At 33.0% G+C, this 22750-nt stretch overlaps 1 protein-coding gene across 1 annotated transcript; it reads right to left on the reverse strand.

Annotated features, from left to right (window-relative positions):
• Nucleotides 1–4341: 4341 nt before the first annotated feature.
• Mur29B (Mucin related 29B) lies at nt 4342–21835 on the reverse strand. The gene is made up of 3 exons (XM_075296445.1): nt 21609–21835; nt 4924–6102; nt 4342–4738 (listed from the first exon to the last, which is right to left on the reverse strand). The coding sequence occupies exons 1-3, from the start codon at nt 21658–21660 to the stop codon at nt 4524–4526; spliced, it is 1446 nt and encodes a 481-aa protein (XP_075152560.1). The 5' UTR covers nt 21661–21835; the 3' UTR covers nt 4342–4523.
• Between the last annotated feature and the right edge of the window lie 915 nt (nt 21836–22750).

The raw sequence follows: 22750 nt of genomic DNA on the forward strand, positions 1-22750 counted from the left end.
GGCTCCACAAGCCAAATCTGAGGGTCCCTTTATATGGGGGCTATATTTAAAAGTGGACCGATATGGCCCATTTTCAATACCATCCGACCTACATCGATAGCAACTACTTGTGCCAAGTTTCAAGTCGATAGCTTGTTTCGTTCGGAAGTTAGCGTGATTTCAACAGACGGACGGACGGACGGACGGACGGACATGCTTAGATCGACTCAGAATTTCACCACGACCCAGAATATATATACTTTATGGGGTCTTAGAGCAATATTTCGATGTGTTACCAACGAAATGACAAAGTTAATATACCCCCATCCTATGATGGAGGGTATAAAAATAAAAGGCATTTTAGAGCGATGGTGTTAAATGCTAGTAAAAAACTGTTCACGCCTAAATAAATTTATGTTTATATTATAAAATTATTTATGTATGTTTATACTCGACTCCACGTTCTTCTTTTGTTAGAGTTTTTGAATTCCTTCCAAATTTTACATTTTTGTACCAAAAACAGTTTTTTGTTACAAAATTGTTATTTTTGCAATAAAAAATAATATTTTATCCAAAAATCAGTTAATTTCGTTTATATCAAGCACTGTTACTGACTACAAATCTTTAATAACCCACATTTCGAAGTTTCATTATAAAAATTTAATATAGAATAAATATAAATGTGTAAATTAAAAAAAAAAAAGTGTTCGGTCGGAGCAGGGATTGAACCCACGACCCTTTGCACGCAAGGCAGATATGCTAACCACTGCTCCACGTGGCAAACAAATGTATGTTTCTGTTAAATAATGTTATGTTTGCATGGGCTCGTGGGCGCTGCAAACTATGCTATATAAAAGTAACTTATAACGATAATTATCTACTGGTGTCTATAACAGCTACGTAGTCCAGTGGATAGTGTGTTGGCTTACAAACTGTATGGTCCTCGGTTCGATTCTCCGTGCAGGCGAAAGGTAAAATTTAAAAAATTTATAAAAGTGAATAATTTCTTCAACATTATTTGTATTACAGAAAAAGGTGCCAAGAACTAAAATATTTCGTGGAAGTGAAAATTACGAGTATGTTAGGCAATGAGCACAATCGTCTTTGGGAAAAATTCTTCCAAGCATATAATATTTTTGAGCTCAAAATTCTTCCAAACATATATTATGTTCACATAAAACAAACATATTAATGTTTCGGCAGTATCCAATAATATATGTGCTTCCTGCAACATATGGTTGGAACATATGGTAAAGAAGCGATTTTTTTTTGAGGGTGTACACTTAGAAAGTATTGTAAAAAAATTAGCTTGAGTTGAAAGTGGGTTATTTTATGTTTATGTTATTAACCTTTTTGTTATGTTTAAAAGAATTATATTTCAATAAATTGGAATTAAATGTTTTTATTTTATTTGAAAAAGTGTGCATACAGGGTGTTTTTTGAGCACAAGTATTTAGCTATAGCTCCCATATATATGTACCGCCCAATTTTTCTAAATTTGGCTACAAAACCCAAAATTTCATCGAAATCGGTTCAGATGTAGATATATCTTCCATATATATGTATCGCCCGATTTTGAAAAAATTTGCCCTAATAACCTTATGTTTGACCATAGAGGCCTCATTTCTTAACTGATCCCACTCAAATTTAGCACAAGGTCACCTTCTGTGGTTTCAATTAAACCTGGAATATCATCTGATTCGGTTCAGATTTAGATATAGCTCTCATATATATACATAACACTCTTATTTATTAACCAATTTTACTCAAGTTTCAAATTTTTATGTATTATCCGATCGTATGTAGACTTACATGTAACTCCTACATAACAGTATTGCCCGATTTCCCCGAATTTTAATTTATGTTATTACCCACATTAATTGAGCGATTTCCTCTTTTCTAATAATGGACTCAATATTAGTTATATACTAACTCTGTAGCTGCAAAATCAATTATAGCCACAACTATATATATAACATCATACTTTTCTGCTCAGATTATGACAAAACTCCCATAAAAATGTACAACTTAATATTCTTAAATATGGAAATGCGGTTAATCTCTCAAACCTATACCAATGTTACCCCACAAATGCTTATGTTTACTAATTCAGTAGGGGTGGTTTAGGGTATGATATAATCGGCCCCGCCCGACTTTTTATTTTAGTCACTTGTTTTTTTTATACCCTCCACCGTAGGATGGGGTATATTAACTTTGTCATTCCGTTTGTAACACATCGAAATATTGCTCTAAGACCCCATAAAGTATTTATATTCTGGGTCGTGGTGAAATTCGGAGTCGATCTGAGCATGTCCGTCCGTCTGTCCGTCTGTTGAAATTACGCTAACTTCCGAACGAAACAAGCTAGGTCGGATGGTATTGCAAATGGGCCATATCGGTCCACTTTTACGTATAGACCCCATATAAACGGACCCACAAATTGGGCTTGCAGACCCTCTAAGAGAAGCACATTTCATCCGATCCGGCTGAAATTTGGTACAAAGTGTTAGTATATGGTCTCTAACAACCATGCAAAAATTGGTCCACATCGGTCCATAATTATATATAGCCCCCATATAAACCGATCCCCCGATTTGGCTTGGGGAGCCTCAAAGAGAAGCAAATTTCATCCGATCCGGCTTAAATTTGGCACATGGTGTTGGTATATGGTCTCTAACAACCATGCAAAAATTGGTCCATATCGGTCCATAATTATATATAGCCCCCATAGAAACCGATCACCAGATTTGACTTCCGGAGCCTCTTGGAAGACCAAAATTCATCTGATTCAGTTGATATTTGGTTCGTGGTGGTTATATATGGCCTCAAACACCCATGAAATCGGTCCATAATTATATATAGCCCCCATACAAACCGATCTCCCGATTTGGCCCCCGGAGCCCCTTGGAAGAGCAAAATTAATCCGATTCGGTTGAAATTTGATACGCTATGTTAGTATATGGTATCCAACGACCATGCATGAATTGGTTCATATCAGTCCATAATTATATATAGCCCCCATATAAACCGATCCCCAGATTTGACCTCCGGTGCCTTTTGGAGAAGCAAAATTCATCCGATCTGATTGAAATTTGCTACGTGGTTTTACTACATGATATTTGACAACCATTCCAAAAATGGTCCGTATCAGTCCATAATCATATATAGCCCCCATATAAACCGATCCCGAGATTTGGTTTTGGTACCTCTTGGAGGAGCAAATTTCATCCGAGTCAGTTGAATACATTGTGCTAGTATATGGCCGTTAACAACCATGCCTAACTAGGTCCATATCGGTCTATATTTATATATAGCCCTCAGATAAATCGATCCCCAATCACACAAAAATTGGTCCATATCAAGTTCATAATTGTATATAGCCCGCATATAAGCGATCCCCATATTTCAATTCTGGCTCCCTACGTACCGTGCAAAAGTCCATATCGATTCGTAATTATTTGTAGACTTACCTACACATACCTTTTTTGTCTAATATATACCACGTATGGACTAACTCACAATTTAGAAAACGATGTTAAGAAGTTTTAAGATACCACAACCCAAGTAATTCAATTGTGAATGACAGTCTTTCGTAGAAGTTTCTACGCAATCCATGGTGGAGGGTACATAAGATTCGGGCTAGCCGAACTTACGGCCATATATACTTGTTTTATATACGTTTGGCCTCAAATTCAAAATTCGAAATTCGCAACAACATAAAACTTCGTTTCGATTAACGCAGTGGAGAAAGAATTAGCCTTTTCTGGATCATTGTATTCAAAGGAGATATGGTTCATGTGTTGTGGAAAGGTTTCCCCGACGAATGCCTTGTTCAGAACATTCAGATCCTATGTCTATAGGGCACTTTGAAGATTTTTTATCAATTCCGATTTGAAACAAAAAAGTTTAAAATAACTTCCTGTGTAGTTAAAATAACGAACTCCTTTGGGAGGACATCTATGGAAATGCATTTAAATTAGTGTATTTAGAGGAACTTATATCGATATCTTGCAAACGTTAGTGGACATTCAAGACAAGGGTTATTCAGTTGGTAGTGGTCTATAGAATCTTGCACTGTTTGTAAATTATCTGTAAGATAAACTGATTTGGAGTGGCGTTCATATTTTAATTTATGAACTTAATTAATGCTGCAACAGGTACCATATGTGTTGCGGGGCTACCACGGTAATTTTTTACTCAAATAGTTTCCAAAAAAGTACAAAAGTTTCAATTTGATCAACCCTGGTAAAATACATTGTCCTTAAGAAAGTTTAGTTCTTTTTTTAGAGCTTAAAGCAATGAAACTCTAAACTAGATGTTTCATCAAAAATTTATCTTGTAGTTATTGCCAACCATTTAAAATTCTTTGAAATCGGAACTTTATTTCATAGTATAGAAAAAACTCTAATTTAGAAACTTGATATACAATACATAATTAAAATATTTGCTTATACTATACAACAGCTATTAACAACTATATAGAGGAATTTTCTTTAACAACTAAATAAACTAAAATTTATACAAAAGTTCTAATTAATTGATATTTACATCAAAAATCTTATCAAAAGTAAAAGAGCCAATGATATGAATGAGAATTGAAGCGTTGCACTTGAATTACACTTATCACTCTGGCACACTTTACAATCTTCAATTGTCACCTTGCTCTCCATAATGGTGTCGTCGATCGCTTCACAAGCGGATTGATTAACAGGAATTTTAACGCAGCCTTTTTTCTTTTTACTTTCGGACGAATTATTATCTAAAAAGAAATTTAAGCAAACAAAAATGTTATATGTAATTGATATAAATTTTCCACTAAAAAACAGGCCTATTAGTTTACTTTGACTTCTGTTCAAATTTATAACCCAATTTTACTATAATTCGTTTATGACCTATTTTTTATTTATCCTCTTATGACTCTTTCATCCTATATCAAATATTTACCTTTGTATTCGATGGTATAACAAGCATAGCCGGTGCCATCGGAAGATGTTGCCCGACGACTACGAGAGTAAGATCTATAATTTCTCAACATAACTTCAGAGGCTGATGGGACTCGTACACTTTTAATGTTTGTGGTTCCAGAGCTTGAACTTTTTGTTTCTGGAGCTTTATTTGTGATTGATTCAGGACCAGCGGGAGTTGTCGTTTCTTCAGGAGCTGGCGTTGCCGTTTCTGCAGGAGCTTGTGTTGTTGTTTCTTCAGGAGCTGGAGTTGTTGTTTCTGCAGGAGCTGGAGTTGTTGTTTCTGCAGGACCTGGTGTTGTTGTTTCTGCTGGAGCTGGAGTTGTAGTTTCTTCAGGAGCTGGTGTTGTTGTTTCTGCAGGAGCTGGAGTTGTTGTTTCTTCAGGAGCTGGAGTTGTTGTTTCTGCAGGAGCTGGTGTTGTAGTTTCTTCAGGAGCTGGAGTTGTTGTTTCTGCAGGAGCTGGTGTTGTAGTTTCTTCAGGAGCTGGTGTTGTTGTTTCTGCAGGAGCTGGAGTTGTTGTTTCTTCAGTAGCTGGAGTTGTTGTTTCTGCAGGAGCTGGTGTTGTTGTTTCTGCAGGAGCTGGAGTTGTTGTTTCTTCAGGAGCTAGAGTTGTAGTTTCTTCAGGAGCTGGTGTTGTTGTTTCTGCAGGAGCTGGAGTTGTAGTTTCTTCCGGAGCAGGAGTTGTAGTTTCCTCAGGAACTGGTGTTGTTGTTTCAGTAGGAACTGGAGTTGTTGTTTCTGTAGAAACTGGATTTGTAGTTTCTTCAGGAACTGGTGTTGTTGTTTCGGTAGGAACTGGAGTTGTTGTTTCTGTAGAAACTGGAGTAGTTGTTTCTGTAGAGACTGGAGTTGTAGTTTCTTCAGGAACTGCAGTTGTAGTTACCCCAGGAGTAGTTGTACTTGATTGTGGAGTTGTAGTCTCTTCCGAAGTTGAAGTTGTTGATTCCGTTGAGGAACTTGTAGACGATGTGGTGATGGAAGTAGTCGTAGTTACTGTTGGCGTACTAGGTGTTGTTGTGGATGTTGTTTCCTCTGTAGTCGAAGTGGTTGTGGTAGACTCTGCATCATCATCATAACAAATTTCAAGTGTCATTGACTCCAAGCTATCGCAGTCATCTCCTTCACAGCTATAGCAATGTAGTACATCACCGAAGACAACTGTAATTCAAATTGAAAAAAGGCATTAGTTACACAAAAAAAAAAAAAAAAAAAACAGTTGTACAATTGATGCTAAAATTAACTTATATTTAATGCAAAAAAAAAGTATTTTGTTTATGTTTATTTTTAAAATTTTGTAAGAAAATTTTCCCCAGCCCAACGATTTTTTTCTTATTCCAGGCATGTCTCAAAAATGTTATGAACTAAATGGCAGTACAAATTCAATGACATAAAAATAAGTTCAATTATAACTAAAAGAGAAGAAGTTTTTCGTGCACTTCCTAAAAATAGTAAGAAAGAACTACAGCGTGGTTAAAGTGGCAGCCCGATGTATCAGGCTCAGACTATTCAGTCCATTGTGATACCACATTGGTGAACTTCTCTCTTATCACTGAGTGCTGCCCGATTCCATGTTAAGCTCAATGATAAGGGACCTCCTTTTTATAGCCGAGACCGAACGGCTTTCCACATTGCAGTGAAACCACTTAGAGAAGCTTTGAAACCCTCAGAAATGTCACCAGCATTACTGAGGTGGGATAATCCACCGCTGAAAAACTTTTTGGTGTTCGGTCGTAGCAGGCATCGAACCCACGACCTTGTGTATGCAAGGCGGGCATGCGAACCATTGCACCACGGTGGGGTATAAACTTTGTCATTCCGTTTGTAACACATCGAAATATTGGTCTAAGACCCCATAAAGTATATATATTCTGAGTCGTGGTGAAATTCTGAGTCGATCTGAGCATGTCCGTCCGTCCGTCCGTCTGTTGAAATCACGCTAACTTCCGAACGAAACAAGCTATCGACTTGAGACTTGGCACAAGTAGTTGTTATTGATGTAGGTCTAAGCTCTAAGAGAAGCAAATTTCATCCGATCCGGCTGAAATTTGGTATATGTTCTCTAATAACCATGCAACAATTGGTCTACATCGGTCCATAATTATATACAGCCCCCATATAAACCGTTCCCCAGATCTCCGGAGCCTCTTGGAGGAGCAAAATTCATCCGATCCGGTTGAAATTTGCTAGTATAAGGCCGCTAATATCCATGCCAAAATTGGTCCATATCGGCCTATAGTTATATATAGCCGATCCCCAATCACACAAAAATTGGTCCATATCGGTTCATATTCATGGTTGCCACTCGAGCAAAAAATAATCTACCAAAATTTTATTTTTATGGAAAACATTGTCAAAACGTTATTTCTATAGAAAATTTTGTCAAAATTTTATTTTTACAGAAAATTTTGTCAAAATTTTATTTCTATAGAAAATGTTTTCCAAATTTTACTTCTATAGAAAATGTTGTTAAAATTTTATTTTGTCAAAATTTTATTTCTATAGAAACTTTAAACTTAATTATATACGTATTTAATCGTCCTTTTTATATGTTCTCTAATAACCATGCAACAATTGGTCTACATCGGTCCATAATTATATACAGCCCCCATATAAACCGTTCCCCAGATCTCCGGAGCCTCTATGAGAAGCATATTTCATCCGCTCAGACTGAAATTTGGTACATGGTGTTGGTATATGGTCTCTAACAATCGTTCAAAAATTGGTCCACATCGGTACATAATTATATATAGACCCCATATAAAAAGATCTCCAGATTTGGCTTGCGAAGCCTCTAAGAGAAGCAAATTTCATCCGATTCGGTTGAAATTTGGAACATGGTGTTAGTATATGGTCTCTAACAACCATGCAAAAATTGGTCCACATCGGTCCATAATTATATATTGCCCCCATATAAACCGATCCCCAGATTTGGCTTGCGGAGCCTCAAAGAGAAGCAAATTTCATCCGATCAGGCTGAAATTTGGTACATGATGTTGGTATATGGTCTCTAACAACCATGCAAAAATTGGTCCACATCGGTACATAATTATATATAGACCCCATATAAAAAGATCTCCAGATTTGGCTTGCGAAGCCTCAAAAAGAAGCAAATTTCATCCGATCCGCCTGAAATTTGGTACATGATGTTGGTATATGGTCTCTAACAACCATGCAAAAATTGGTCCACATCGGTTCATAATTATATATAGACCCATATAAACCGATCCCCATATTTGGCTTGCGAAGTCTCCAAGTGAAGCAAATTTCATCCAATCCGGTTGTAATTTGGAACATGGTGTTAGTATATGATCTTTAACAACCGTGGCAGAATTGGTCCATATCGGTCCATAATTATATATAGCCCCCATATAAAATATTCTCCAGATTTGACCTCCGGAGCCTCTTGTAGGAGCAAAATTCATCCGATCCGGTTCAAATTAGGAACGTGGTGTTAGTATATGGTCGCTAACAACCATACCAAAATTGGTCCAATCACAAAAAAATTGGTCCATATCGGTTCATAATCATGGTTGCCACTAGAACCAAAAATAATCTACCAAAATTTTGTTTCTATAGAAAATTTTGTCAAAATTTTATTTCTAGAGAAAATTTTGTTAAAATTTTATTCGGTTCATAATAAAATTTTCATTATTGTCAAAATTTTATTTCTATAGAAAATGTTGTCAAAATTTTATTTCTATAGAACATTTTGTTCAAATTTTATTCGGTTCATAATCATGGTTGCCACTCGAGCCAAAAATAATCTACCAAGATTTTATTTCTATAGAAAATTTTGTTAAAATTTTATTTCTGTAGAAATTTTTGTCAAAATTTTCTTTCTATAGAAAATTTTGTCAAAATTTTATTTCTATAGAAAATTTTGTGAACATTTTATTTCTATAGAAAATTTTGTTAAAATTTTATTTCTGTAGAAAATTTTGTCAAAATTGTATGTCTACTTTGTCAAACTGAATTATATACGTATTGGATCGATCTTTTTTGATTTAATATATACTACGTATGGACTTACATACAATTTAGAAGATGGTGTTAGGAGGTTACGTTACCGCAACTTAAGTAATTCGATTCTGGATGGCAGTGTTTAGAAGAAGTTTCTACGCAATCCATGATGGAGGGTACATAAGCTTCGGCCTGGCCGAACTTACGGCCGTATATACTTGTTTAGTTTAATATATACTACGTATGGACTACCTTGTAATTTAGAAGACGGTGTTAAGAAGGTTTAAGATACCTTGCCATCGCCAAGTGTTACCGCAACCCAAGTAATTCGATTGTGGATGACAGTCTTCAGTAGAAGTTTCTACGCAATCCATGGTGGAGTGTATATAAGCTTCGGCCTGGCCGAACTTACGGCCGTATATACTTGCTTGTTTTTAGTTCATTTATGCTTTTCGAGAAGGATGCATTCCGTAAAAGGTAGTTAAAAATTCAAAATTATCAGAACATTTTCGTTAATTTAATGAATCTCAAAATTTGGAATACAATTTAGTTCAATTTTCACACTAGAAAGTTAATTTTTCCCATAACATAGGTTACTGTGTAGTCATTGATCTTCTTTTTGCAATTAGAATTATGAAACTAGGCTAGGCTAATGTAAAAAACAGTCAATTTCTAATATCCGTAACTGATCCGTAAAGCCATTATCTACCAAAATTTGAAGAAAAAGTTACTATAAATCTTCCAAATTTAAACAAAAACAAGTATATACGGCCGTAAGTTCGGCCAGGCCGAATCTTATGCACCCTCCACCATGGATTGCGTAGAAACTTCTACGAAATACTGCCATCCACAAACGAATTACTTGGGTTGTGGTATCTTACAACTTCTTAACATCGTTTTCTAAATTGTGAGTTAGTCCATACGTGGTATATATTAGACAAAAAAGTTATGTATAGGTAAGTCTACAAATAATTACGAATCGATGTGAACTTTTGAACGGTACGTAGAGAGCCAGAATTGAAATATGGGGGTCGCTTATATGGGGGCTATATACAATTATGAACTTGATATGGACCAATTTTTGTGTGATTGGGGATCGATTTATCTGTGGGCTATATATAACTATATACCGATATGGACCTAGTTAGGTATGGTTGTTAACGGCCATATACTAGCACAATATACCAAATTTCAACTGACTCGGATGAAACCAAATCTCGGGATCGGTTTATATGGGGGCTATATATGATTATGGATTAATATGAATAAATTCCGGTATGGTTGTTAAATACCATATACAACCACCACGTATCAAACTTCAACCGAATCGGATGAATTTTGCTCTTCAAAAGGGTTCCGGAGGTCAAATCTGGGGATCGGTTTATATAGGGCCTATATATAATTATTGACCGATATGGACAAATTTTTGCATGGTCATTAGAGACCATATACTAACACCATGTACCAAATTTCAGCCGGATCGGATGAAATTTTTTTCTCTTAGAGGCCCCGCAAGCCAAATTTGGGGGTCTGTTTATATGGGAGCTACACGTAAAAGTGGACCGATATGGCCCATTGCAATACCATCCAACCTACATCAGTAACAATTACTTGTGCCAAATTTCAAGTCGAGAGGATTCGCAAGCCAAATTTGGGGGTCCGTTTATATTGGGGCTACACGTAAAAGTGGACCGATATGGCCCATTTGTAATACCATCCAACCTACATCAGTAACAACTACTTGTGCCAAATTTCAAGTCGAGAGCTTGTTTCGTTCGGAAGTTAGCGAGATTTCAACAGACGGACGGACATGCTCAGATCGACTCAGATTGTCACCACGACCCAGAATATATATACTTTATGGGGTCTTAGAGCAATATTTCGATGTGTTGCAAACAGAATGACAAAGTTAATATACCCCCATCTTATGGCGGAGGGTATAAAAATTATTGAAATTTTAATAAGGGGGCAGTTCGGAAACTTCATAGCCTAGCACAAAAAGCACGGTATAAACAGAAAAAAGGTAAGTGTTTTGGAAACTTCCATGTCTGTTATGAACACAAGGTAAATTTTGTTTCGATCTGGCAACTCCTTCATATAGAAACAGGTGTTGAAAAAGACGCATCCGCAATTTTTTTACAATGGCAAAAATTAGAAATGCATGCTGTCATTAAATATTTACATAAAAAAGGTTTATCGAGACAAGAAATTCATAATGATATGGTGAATGTGTTAGGTGAATGTGCTTCTTCATATGTTAGGCAACAGCAAAAAATTCGGTTGCTGAATTTAAACGTGTCGTACAAACATTGAAGATGAACCACGTAGTGGACGTCCAAAAACAGCAACAACAAGAGAAATTGTAGCCAAAGTGCATGATATGGTATTAAATGATCGACGAATAAAAGTGAGTGAAATTGCTAATATCATGGGTATCTCAAATGATCGAGTCCATCTAATTTTGCATGAAGAACTACAGATGAAAAAGTTTTATGCAAGATGGGTGCCGCATTTGTTAACAGAATTAACATTTCTGAAGCTTGATCCAAACAAGCTTTTTTTTTAAGCGAAATAAAATTGATTTTAAGCGTCATTTCATAACTGTTGATGAGACATGGATCCACCACTATACTCCAGAGACTAAAGAACAATCCAAACAATGGACTGAAGCTGGAGGAAGTGCCCCAAAGAAGGCAAAAACAAATCAATCGGCTGGTAAGGTTATGGCTGGTAAAGGGAGCCACCGTGGTGCAATGGTTAGCATGCCCGCTTTGCATACACAAGGTCGTGGGTTCGATTCCTGCTACGGCCGAACACCAAAAAGTTTTTCAGCGGTTGATTATCCCACCTCAGTAATGCTGGTGACATTTCTGAGGTTTTCAAAGCTTCTCTAAGTAGTTTCACTGGAACGTGGAACGCCGTTCGGACTCGGCTATAAAAAGGAGGTCCCTTGTCATTGAGTTTAACATGGAATCGGGCAGCACCCAGTGATAAGAGAAGTTCACCACAAGTGAGCCTGATACATCGGGCTGCCACATAACCTAACCTAAGGTTATGGTAACGGTTTTTGGGACTTCAAAGGTATTTTATTGATTGACTATCTGCAAAAGGGTAAAACAATAAATTCAGAGTTCTATTGCAACCTTTTGCATCAATTAAATGTACAAATTCGAGAAAAACGTCCTGGCTTACAACACAAAAAAATAATTTTTCGTCAAGACAACGCACCAGCGCACAAGAGTGTTTTAACAATGGCTAAAATCAACGAATTAAAGTACGAGTTGCTTTACCACCCACCTTATTTTCCTGATTTAGATTCCAGTGACTTTTACTTGTTCCCAAATCTAAAAAAAAATCCTTGCTGGCAAGCGTTTTACCTCAAAAGAAGATGCAATTACAATTGTAAACCACTATTTTAAAGACTTTGAGGAAAACTATTTTAATCAAGGGATAGAGTTGCTAGAAAAGCGTTGGACTAAGTGTAAAGGGTGATACGATCAAAATTTGGTCAGGGGAAAACGTGTGTAAATCGGTGAAATCGTTTATTTAAAAAATCAAATTAAATTTATTTTTCAAGTTCAATTAGTATAAAATTCAGGAAAAATATTCAGTTAGGCTTTTGCTTTTCCAAATCCGAATTGCCGGGCCTCACGCTTGACACCTGCCATCAGATTTTGTACAGCCACCTTGTCCACTTTCTTCGCCGCAGAAAGCCAGTTTGCCTTGAACTGCTGCTCGTCCTTAGCAGTTTTTTTTGGTCTTCTTTAGGTTCCGCTTGACAATAGCCCAGTATTTCTCAATTGGGCGGAGCTCTGGCGTGTTGGGAGGGTTCTTGTCCTTGGGAACCACCTGCTCGTTGTTGGCGGCGTACCACTCCATGGCCTTTTTACCGTAATGGCAAGATGCCAAATCCGGCCAAAACAGTACGGAACAACCGTGTTTCTTCAGGAAAGGCAGCAGACGTTTATTCAAACACTCTTTCACGTAAATTTCTTGGTTGACAGTCCCGAAAGCTATGAAAATGCTGCTTTTCAAGCCACAGATGGCTTGCCAAACCAGATATTTCTTTGCGAACTTTGACAGTTTTATGTGCTTGAAAAATATCTGCTACCTTTCCCCTTCCTTTTGCCGTATAAAACTCCTGCCCCGGAAGCTGCTTGTAGTCGGATTTGACGTAGGTTTCGTCGTCCATTACCACGCAGTCAAACTTCGTCAGCATCGTCGTGTACAGCCTCCGGGATCGCGCTTTGGCCGTCGTATTTTGTTTATCATCGCGATTTGGAGTCACTACCTTCTTGTAAGTCGATAGTCCGGCTCGCTTTTTGGCTCGATGCACGGTTGTAGACGATACACCCAGCTTATTTGCGGCATCTCGGAGAGAGAGGATAGGGTTTCGCTTGAAACTACCGGCAACTCTCTTTGTCGTCTCAGCGGCTTCCGGTTTTCGATTTCCCCCCGATACAGACTTCCTGGCTGTCGACAAACGTTCCCCAAAGACTTTAATTACATTTGTAACGGTTGATTTGGCAACTTTTAGCGATTTTGCCAGCTTTGCGTGCGAGTAGCTCGGATTTTCGCGATGCGCGAGCAAAATTTTGATACGCTGCTCTTCTTGCTTGGACGGCATTTTGACAACTGAAGAGTGAATTCCAAAATCAAAATAGGAGCAACATTCTACACACACACACACCTTCAAAATGAGGGGTGTTCAGGTTTTTTAAATGCAAAATTGAAAGATATACGTCAAGTTTATATTGACCAAATTTTGACCGTATCACCCTTTACAGTTGTAAACCATTATTTTGAAGACCTTGAGGAAAACTATTTTAATCAAGGGATAGAATTGCTAGAAAAGCGTTGGACTAAGTGTATTGAAGTTTCAGGAGATTATATTGAAAAATAAAAATATTTTTGAAAAACTAACTATTCTCTTTCAGGCTCACTTAGACTGTTCACTCCATTGTGATAGTGATGAAAGTCTCTAATAGAAGTTTCTGAAGAAACCATGGTGGAGGGTACATAAAATTCGGCCTGGCCGAATCAACGTTTATCAAAAAAGTAGATACTTTTCTTGAAAACGAACTTCCTTACAGCGAAAAGCAAATGGGAAACGATATTTGTTTTGTCAAAACTTTCTTTTGTGAGGTAAGAATTATTTTTTGTGTGTACTGCCACTTGTACTTTTTTCACGCACTCAAAAAAAACCCACAATATAGGAGCATTTTAGAAACTTTTTTTTTTCAGTGCAGTAATATCTTATTGCCACGGAGGTGTTGCAATAATATGAAGAACAGTTTTTTCTTGTACTTTTCGAAATTTTTTACGTAACCTCTATTAAAATGTGGTAAATTGATGTGTCTTCACCAATCGCATCCAGAATTGTAATGTGTGTTATTTTGAGATAACATAGCTTTTCTCCATTGTGTGAATCACCTCATTACGATGCTAGATATGAGAAAGCTAAGTGAAACATTTAGTTTGTATTTTATCATACTTTTATCAACATCGATATCGATACATTAATTGTTGAATAACGATAATGATATATGTAGGCTCCATTATATGGTTAGACATCATGGGTATTGTTAGAACCACCAAATCGAATAATTATGGAGCATCGAATAAATTTCATTCCATATCATTGATAAAAAATGTACGATAATGCGATAATGACGCAATATTTGTAAAATGTATGAAACACCAGATATTGATCATACTTGACCTCGGATGACATTCTTTATATAAGAAGAAAATAATTTACAAGAATATAGGCTGAAAGTTTGGCCCAGCCTAGATATGCCTCGATTGTGGGGAGCGGTTAGCCCCTCCAGAAAATTATAATAATATACAATAAATAATTGCATGTTTCAATAAGTATAAGTTCGGATCTGAATCTTATGTAGCCTCCACCATGGATTGCATAGAAACTTCTACTAAAGAAGTCATCCACACTCGAACTACTTTAAGGAAAATTTCCCTTAGTTCAAAGACATATGACTTTAACGAAGGGACGCAAATTTCCAAAATTTATGTCTTACATTTACAAAAAAAAAGCTTTTGAGACGGCAATAGCTTTATAAACTTTATTTTAATTAAAAGTTCAATATTTTAAAGAAATTTGTACTTAATATTTTGTAAATTTCGCATCCTAAAACTTAGTTTGCGTAATCTTTATAATCACGTAAATATTTGTTTCATTGCAAAAATCAAATTCTGGGGGTCGCATTATATGGGGCCTATATAATTATAAACTAACACCACGTACCAAATTTCAATCGGATTAGGCCCACCAAGATGCTCCAAAAGCCAAATCTGGTGATCGCTTTATACAAGGGCTTTAAACATATAATTATAATCCAATATGGACCAAATTTTGTATGGTTGTTAGATTTTGAACATATTTTTTATAGAAATCACATTTTCTATAGAAATAAAATGTGGACCATTTTATTCCTATCGAATAAAATTGACAATATTTTCTACAAAAATATAATTTTGACAAAATTTTCTGGTAGATATGAAATTTTGACAGAATTTTATGCAGAAAATTAAATATTTTACCATTTTATTTTATATAATAAAATTGATAAAATTTTTTTCTAGAAATACAATTATGACAAAATTTTCTATACAAATAAAATTTTGACAAAATTTTCTATAGAAATAAAATTTTGACACAAAATTTTGAAATTATTATAATTCTATAGAAAATTCTGTCAACATTTTATTTCCATAGAAAATGTTGTAAAAATTTTATTTCTATAGAAGATATTGTCAATTTTATTCTATACAATTAAAATTGTAAAAGTTTTATTTCTATAAAAATTTTTGCCAATACTTTTTATCTATAGAAAATTTTGTCAAAATTTTATTTCTCTAAAAAATTTTGTCAAAATTTCATTTCTATAAAAAAATTGTCTTAAATTTATTTCTATAGAAAATTTTGACAATATTTTCTACAAAAATATAATTTTGACAAAATTTTCTGGTATAGATAAAATTTTAACAGAATTTTCTACAGAAAATTAAATGTTGTACCATATCTATATATATAAAATTCAATCTATGTTTGTTTATTTGTTTGTTTGTTTGTTTGTTTGTATGAACCGAGTTGGCTCCGAAACGGCTGAACCGATTTACTTGAAACTTTCAGAGATCATAGGGGACGTTCATGTGGTGAAAATAGGGTACCTCATTTTTTGACACCTGGTCGCGGAGGGGGACCTCTCCTTTGTCGGACTTTTTGAAAATTGGACCAAAGTTGACCGATTTGCTTGAAATTTTCATTGAAGGTTGGGATTGGCAACTAGACAAAGATCCGCTACTTTATATTTCGATATTTGGTGGCGGAGGGGGACCTCCCCTTTGTTCGACTTTTTTTTAAAGTACAGTGAAAAAACTAAAATTCTCTAAATTATCTGATATTTAAAGAGAACATGCGGTGAGGTTATGGAATTATTATGAGGTACCTGATGATTTCATATGCGGACGGGGAGGGGACATCCCCCTTGCCTTACTTTTTGAAACTTGGAACAAAATTATGCGATTTGCATGAAATTTTCATTGAATGTTGGGGTTGGCATCTAGACAAAAATCCGCTACATTATTTTTCGATATTTGGTCGGGGAGGGGGCCACCCCTTTGCCCGATTTTTTTTTTAAAGTACAGTGAAAACAAAACTAAACTCCCCCGACTGAAATTTTACGGAAAAATGGGTGAGGTTATGAAATTTATATCAGGTTCCTGATTTTTTAATAAAAATAAAAGGGCATAGGGAGACATCCGCTTCTCTTAAGTACATACAGAGAAACAATTAAACTTTACGAGTTACTTGAAATTTACAGAGGACTGGGGAGAGATCCGTAATAGTTGATACCTGATTTTGTGATTTTTGGACGGAAGAGAGGCCGCCCCTTATATAAGGCTTATAATTTGCTTGACATTTTCTGGGACGTTTACAAAAGATACGCTTTTCGACATTTGGTCGGGGAGGAGGTCCTCCCCTAAAACTGCAAAAAAAAATGGCTCTATAAACCATGTTCCTTAATCTATATCTGTCCATAAAGCTCGAAAAATAATTGTATAATTAGATATAATGCATTTGGACGTCAATTGCCTGTTTCGGTATCAGGCTAACATGAAATATAAAAAAATTTAAGTTTTCTTGAAATTTACAAAGGAAGCGGGGGAAAAGGTTATAAATGAAGAGGCAACCTTCATTGCCCCACACTTGAAGGAAAGTTTCAAGAATTTTCAGGGAAGGTTAGGGTGCTATTCACTACGGTGTTTGTCGATATTGTATCGGGGAAAGTGAGGTCCCTTTAAAACAATAGAGCAAAAATTAAACATCTCCGATCTACTTGAAATTTACAGGGAACGTGAGAGGAGGTGATGAAATTTATACATGATTTTTAAATTAATATATGATTTTTCGATATCTGGTTGGGGAAGGGGAAAATTGAAATAAACTTTGTCGATTTACTTGGATAGAATTTATAGGGAGTAGTTGCGAAATTAATATAGGGTACGTGATAGTCCGATATCAGGTCAGAGTGGAGCGAAGGTGGGGAGAGAGTTCCCTTTTGTCGGTTTTTTCTCTTAAATTAAAAGTGGAGGGTTGTCCGTTAATGGGAACTCGATATATAATTTTATGATTTTTGCACAGGCTTCTTTCTTCCAGACTTCTTATTAGTAAAGAGAGGGTTCCCTTTTGTCCGTTTTTTTTTTCTTAAGTTGAAAGTAGAGGGTTGTCCGTAAATGGGAACTCGGTACATAATTTTATGATTTTTGCACAGGCTTCTGCCAGACTTCTTTTTAGTAAAGAACTTAAATTTACATGAAATTGGCAGCCAACGTAGAGGGTGCATTATTTTTAGCAAATGTTAATGTGGTAAAATTTTTTACTACTTTTGCCTTTTCCGATTTATTGGATGGGAAACAGTAATTCTTTGTATGTTATTATAATATAATGCTTAATTTTCAGATATGTTGAGGAGAAGGATACCTTTCCTTGACAAACCACACCACACCGTATTTGTACCTATAAACGAAAAAGCAAGTAGTCCGATTTGTTTAAAAGAATTCAAATCTTTTCGAATTTGTTTTCAGCTTGACTAAGTTAACGCAAAATGTTCTTCCAAATACGCTTCGGAAGGCGCAGCGAAGCGAGCCGGGTTACGCTAGTTATTTTATATAATAAAATTGATAAAATTTTTTCAAGAAATACAATTATGACAAAATTTTCTATAGAAATAAAATTTTGAAATTATTATAGTTCTATAGAAAATTCTGTCAACATTTCATTTCCATAGAAAATGTTGTCAAAATTTTTTTTGCATAGGAAATTTTGTCATAAAAAAAAAAATATTTTCAATTTTATCATATAAAATGTTGTCAATTTTATTCTATACAATTCAAATTGTCAAAGTTTTATTTCTATAAAAATTTTTGCCAATACTTTTTTTCTATAGAAAATTTTGTAAAAATTTTATTTCTGTAAAAAATTTTGTCAAAATTTCAGTTCTATAAAAAAATTGTCTTAAATTTATTTCTATAGAAAATTTTGCCATAATTTTACTTCCATAGAAAATGTTGCCAAAATTTTATTTTCACAGGAAATTTTGTCAAAATGTTATTGCCACAGAAAATTTTGTCAACATTTTATTCCTACAGAAGATGCTGTATATTTTATTCTATATAAATAAAATAGTCAAAATTTCAAATTTCATATCTATACAAAATGTTGTCTTAATTTTATTTCTATTTCCATAGAAAACTGTGTCAACATAGAAAATTTTGTCAACATTTTATTCCTATAAAAGATGTTATATATTTTATTCTATACAAATACGATTGTCAAAATTTTATTCCTATAAAAATTTTTGACAAAACTTTTTTCTATATATCGATATAATAAAATAGATAACGTCTTCTAAAGAACTAAAATTTTGACAAAATTTTCTACAGAAATCAAATTTTAACAAAAAATTTTTATAAAAATAAAATTTTGACAAATTTTTTTACAGAAATAAAATTTTGACAAAAATTTTCTATAGAAAAAAGTCTTGCAAAAATTTTTATAGAAAAAAAAATGTTGACAACTATATTTGTATACAATAAAATTGACATCTTATATGGTAATAAAATTTTGACAAAATTTTCTATTGAAATAAAATTTTCTATAGAAATAAAATGTTGACAAACATTTGCTATAGAAATAAAATTTTGACAAAATGTTCTATAAAAATAAAGTTTTGACAAAATTTTCTATACAAATAAAATTTTGACAGAATTTCCCATAGAACTAAAATTTTGAGAAAAAAATCTCTAAAAAAATAAAATTATGACAAAATTTTCTATAGAAAAAAGTTGTGACAAAAAAATTTATTAAAATAAAATTTTGACACTTTTATTTGTATAGTATTAAATTGACAATATCGTCTATCGAAATAAAATTTTGACAAAATTTTTTATGGAAATAAAATTTTGACAAAATTTTGTAAAGAAAAAAGTTTTTTTTTTTGGATTATTTGTTTGGCTTGAGGTCATGGACTAATGAAAAATGCTGGTGTTAATGTTTTTCATTACTTTTTATTGAAATATTGCAGTTCTCGGATATTTCGATACACCATCGGTGATCAAAATTTTCTATACAAAAAAATTTTGACAAAATATTCTATAGAAATAAAATTTTGACAAAATGTTCTATATAAATAAAGTTTTGAAAACGTTTTTATAGAAATGTAATTTTAACATTTGCTGTCGAAATAAAATTTTGACAGAATTTTCCATAGAATTAAAATTTTGAAAAATAGAAATAAAATTGTGGCAAAATGTTGACAAAATTGTCTATACAAATGACATTTATATCGAAATCTTGACAGATTTTTCTATAGAAATCAAATTTTAACAAATTTTTCTATAGAAATAAAATTTCGATAGACTTTTCCATGTAAATAAAATTTTGACAGAATTTTCTATAGAAATAAATTTTGAAAAAATTTTCTGTAAAAATAAAATAGTGACAAAATTTTTATAAAAATAAAATTTTGATAGAATTTTCTATAGAAATAAAATTTTGACAACATTCTCTATCGAAATAAAACTTTGACAGACTTTTCCATATAAATAAAGTTTTGACAGAATTTTCTATAGAAATAAAATTTTGACAAAATTTTCTATAAAGATAAAATATTGACAAAATTTTTTATAAAAATAAAATTTTGATAGAATTTTCTACAGAAAAAATTTTGACAAAATTTTCTATAGAAATAAAATTTTGATAGAATTTTCTATAGAAATAAAATGTTGACAAAATTGTCTATAGGAATAAAATTGTGACAAAATGTTGATAAAATTTTTTATACAAATGACATTTATATCGAAATCTTGACAGATTTTTCTATAGAAATCAAATTTTAACAACATTTTCTATCGAAATAAAATTTTGGCAGAATTTGCTATAGAAATCAAATTTTGACAAAATTTTCTATAAAGATAAAATATTGACAAATTTTTTTATAAAAATAAAATTTTGATAGAATTTTCTATAGAAATAAAATGTTGACAACATTTTCTATATGAACATAAAACTTGACAAAATTTTCTATAGAGATAAAATCTTGACAAAATGTTCTATCGAAATAAAATTTTGACAGTCTTTTCCATATAAATAAAATTTTGACAGAATTTGCTATAGAAATCAAATTTTGACAAAATTTTCTATAAAGATAAAATATTGACAAAATTTTTTATAAAAATAAAATTTTGATAGAATTTTCTATAGAAATAAAGTGTTGACAAAATGTTCTATATGAACTTAAAACTTGACAAAATTTACTATAGGGATAAAATCTGGACAAAATGTTCTATAGAAATAAGATCTTGACAAAATTAGATTTTTTGTTTGTTAGGTCTGTGGAAACATTTTCTCCAGATTTTGGTAGATTATTTTTGGCTAGAATGGCAACCGTGTGTGCTAGCCTTTGCACTAAGGTGTTTCCCACTATTATTGGTAACAATTTTTATAGAGATTATTAACTGAATGATTATTATTATTGTCATTATAAATTTGTTTTTTAGGTTATATTTTTTTTCAGGATATCCCGATGCTTAAAATTCACAATAGAGAGTACACAAGCTTCAATCAGGATGAAGTTAAAGTCGTTTATAATTATTTTGTATATCTTCTCGAAAAGGCCAATAGCTGACATTATTTATTGTTTTAGTTTTTGGTTTTGTACTCTATGTTATAATAATTGATTCACATTTCACTGGTTAACAGTAAAATATGAAATTTATTATAGATTTTTTATAATTGTATAATAATTCATATTTCACAGATTTTTTGGAATCACTATTGAAAAATTTTAAATTTTTAAATCTCGAATTTTTATGACCAAATTGTCATATTTTTCTAAAAATATTCACCAAACAAACAAATAAAATTTTCTTTATCTTATGGTATTTTTTTTTGCAATTTGTGCCAATTGGTTTAATTTTTATAATTTTGAAATTTTGCAACACTTTTCTTTATTTTGTAGAATACGCTTTTTAATTTGAATAAATCTTGTTTAATAGTTGTTTTATATTAATATTTACATATTTTTTTTTTATTGTTTTAAATTGTTTTAATTGTTTTAAATTTTTTTTTAAACAATTTTTATATATAATTAATTAATTTATTTTCATTTATTTTGATTCACCTTTGGTGTGAGCTACAAAAGCCACCAACAAAAATGCAGCCAAAAACTTCATATCCTTGATTTGTTTTTTTTTTTTTGCTTAAGATTTTCAAAATCTTTTGAATTCTAATAAAAGAATTCGATTTGATTCTTTTTTTTTCACTTTCAGTTCTAGCCTCTTAGCACCACGACGATGTTGCAAATAAATACGGAACCAAAGTCGATCGTTATTGCAGCACCTTTAAATTGTTACTAACAATTAGATTGTGTTAACAAGGCTTTTATCAATTCCAGTGGTACTAATATCATGATAACACAATCTCCACATGGCAAAGAATATCGGAGAATTTAATAGGTATGAAGACAAAAAAAGCTAATAATGTGTACATAAGTAAGTGGGTGCAAGTTTTGGCAATAGCCACCAACCTAACTCTTCTCCACAGCCCCGTAAAATTATCTAGAATTGCAGAAAATTCACACCGACGGACTCTTGGCAAAAAAAAAAAAAAAAAAAACAATAGAAAAAAGAAATAAAAATACTGATATTACCAAAATTTATAGATAAGGGTGGAAAATATATACGAAAAAAAAACTGAACACTTATTTGGTTTAGTTCGTACAATGTTTATAAGCTAAACAAAGGCTCCGACTCGATAGAAGAAGGAGCGCCAATTTATACGATTTATTATATCAATAAAAAAATAAAAAACAACATATTACTATACCCTAAGACAGATATTTTTTAATAAAAAATAAATTATGATCACAAAAACCAAAAGAAATATGTATAGTTTACTTTTATTATTTTTTTTTTCTATTATTTAAACAATAACATCCTGTTGGTGATTTTTTTCATTGTTCTCAATTGCGTTACAAATATGGAACATGATCTGGTTTATGGCCTATAATATTCTTCAAAAAGAGGGGAATACCTAAATGATTTTGTTATCTCTTTTTTTGCTAGAATCCAATTTTTCCACACGTGCCCATCTGAGTCATTTATCTTTGAACGATTCAAGTGAAATTCTTGAAGAACATTTGAAAGATGTATATGTTTGAAAACACTCATTACTTGTAAAGTGTTTGTAATTAAATTTCATAGAATATTTGTGGCGATCTATAAAATGGAGCAAATAAATATCGTCGAATATTAAGCCAGTTCG

Source organism: Haematobia irritans, chromosome 2, assembly GCF_050003625.1.
Source record: "Haematobia irritans isolate KBUSLIRL chromosome 2, ASM5000362v1, whole genome shotgun sequence".
Taxonomy (NCBI): Eukaryota; Metazoa; Arthropoda; class Insecta; order Diptera; family Muscidae; genus Haematobia; species Haematobia irritans.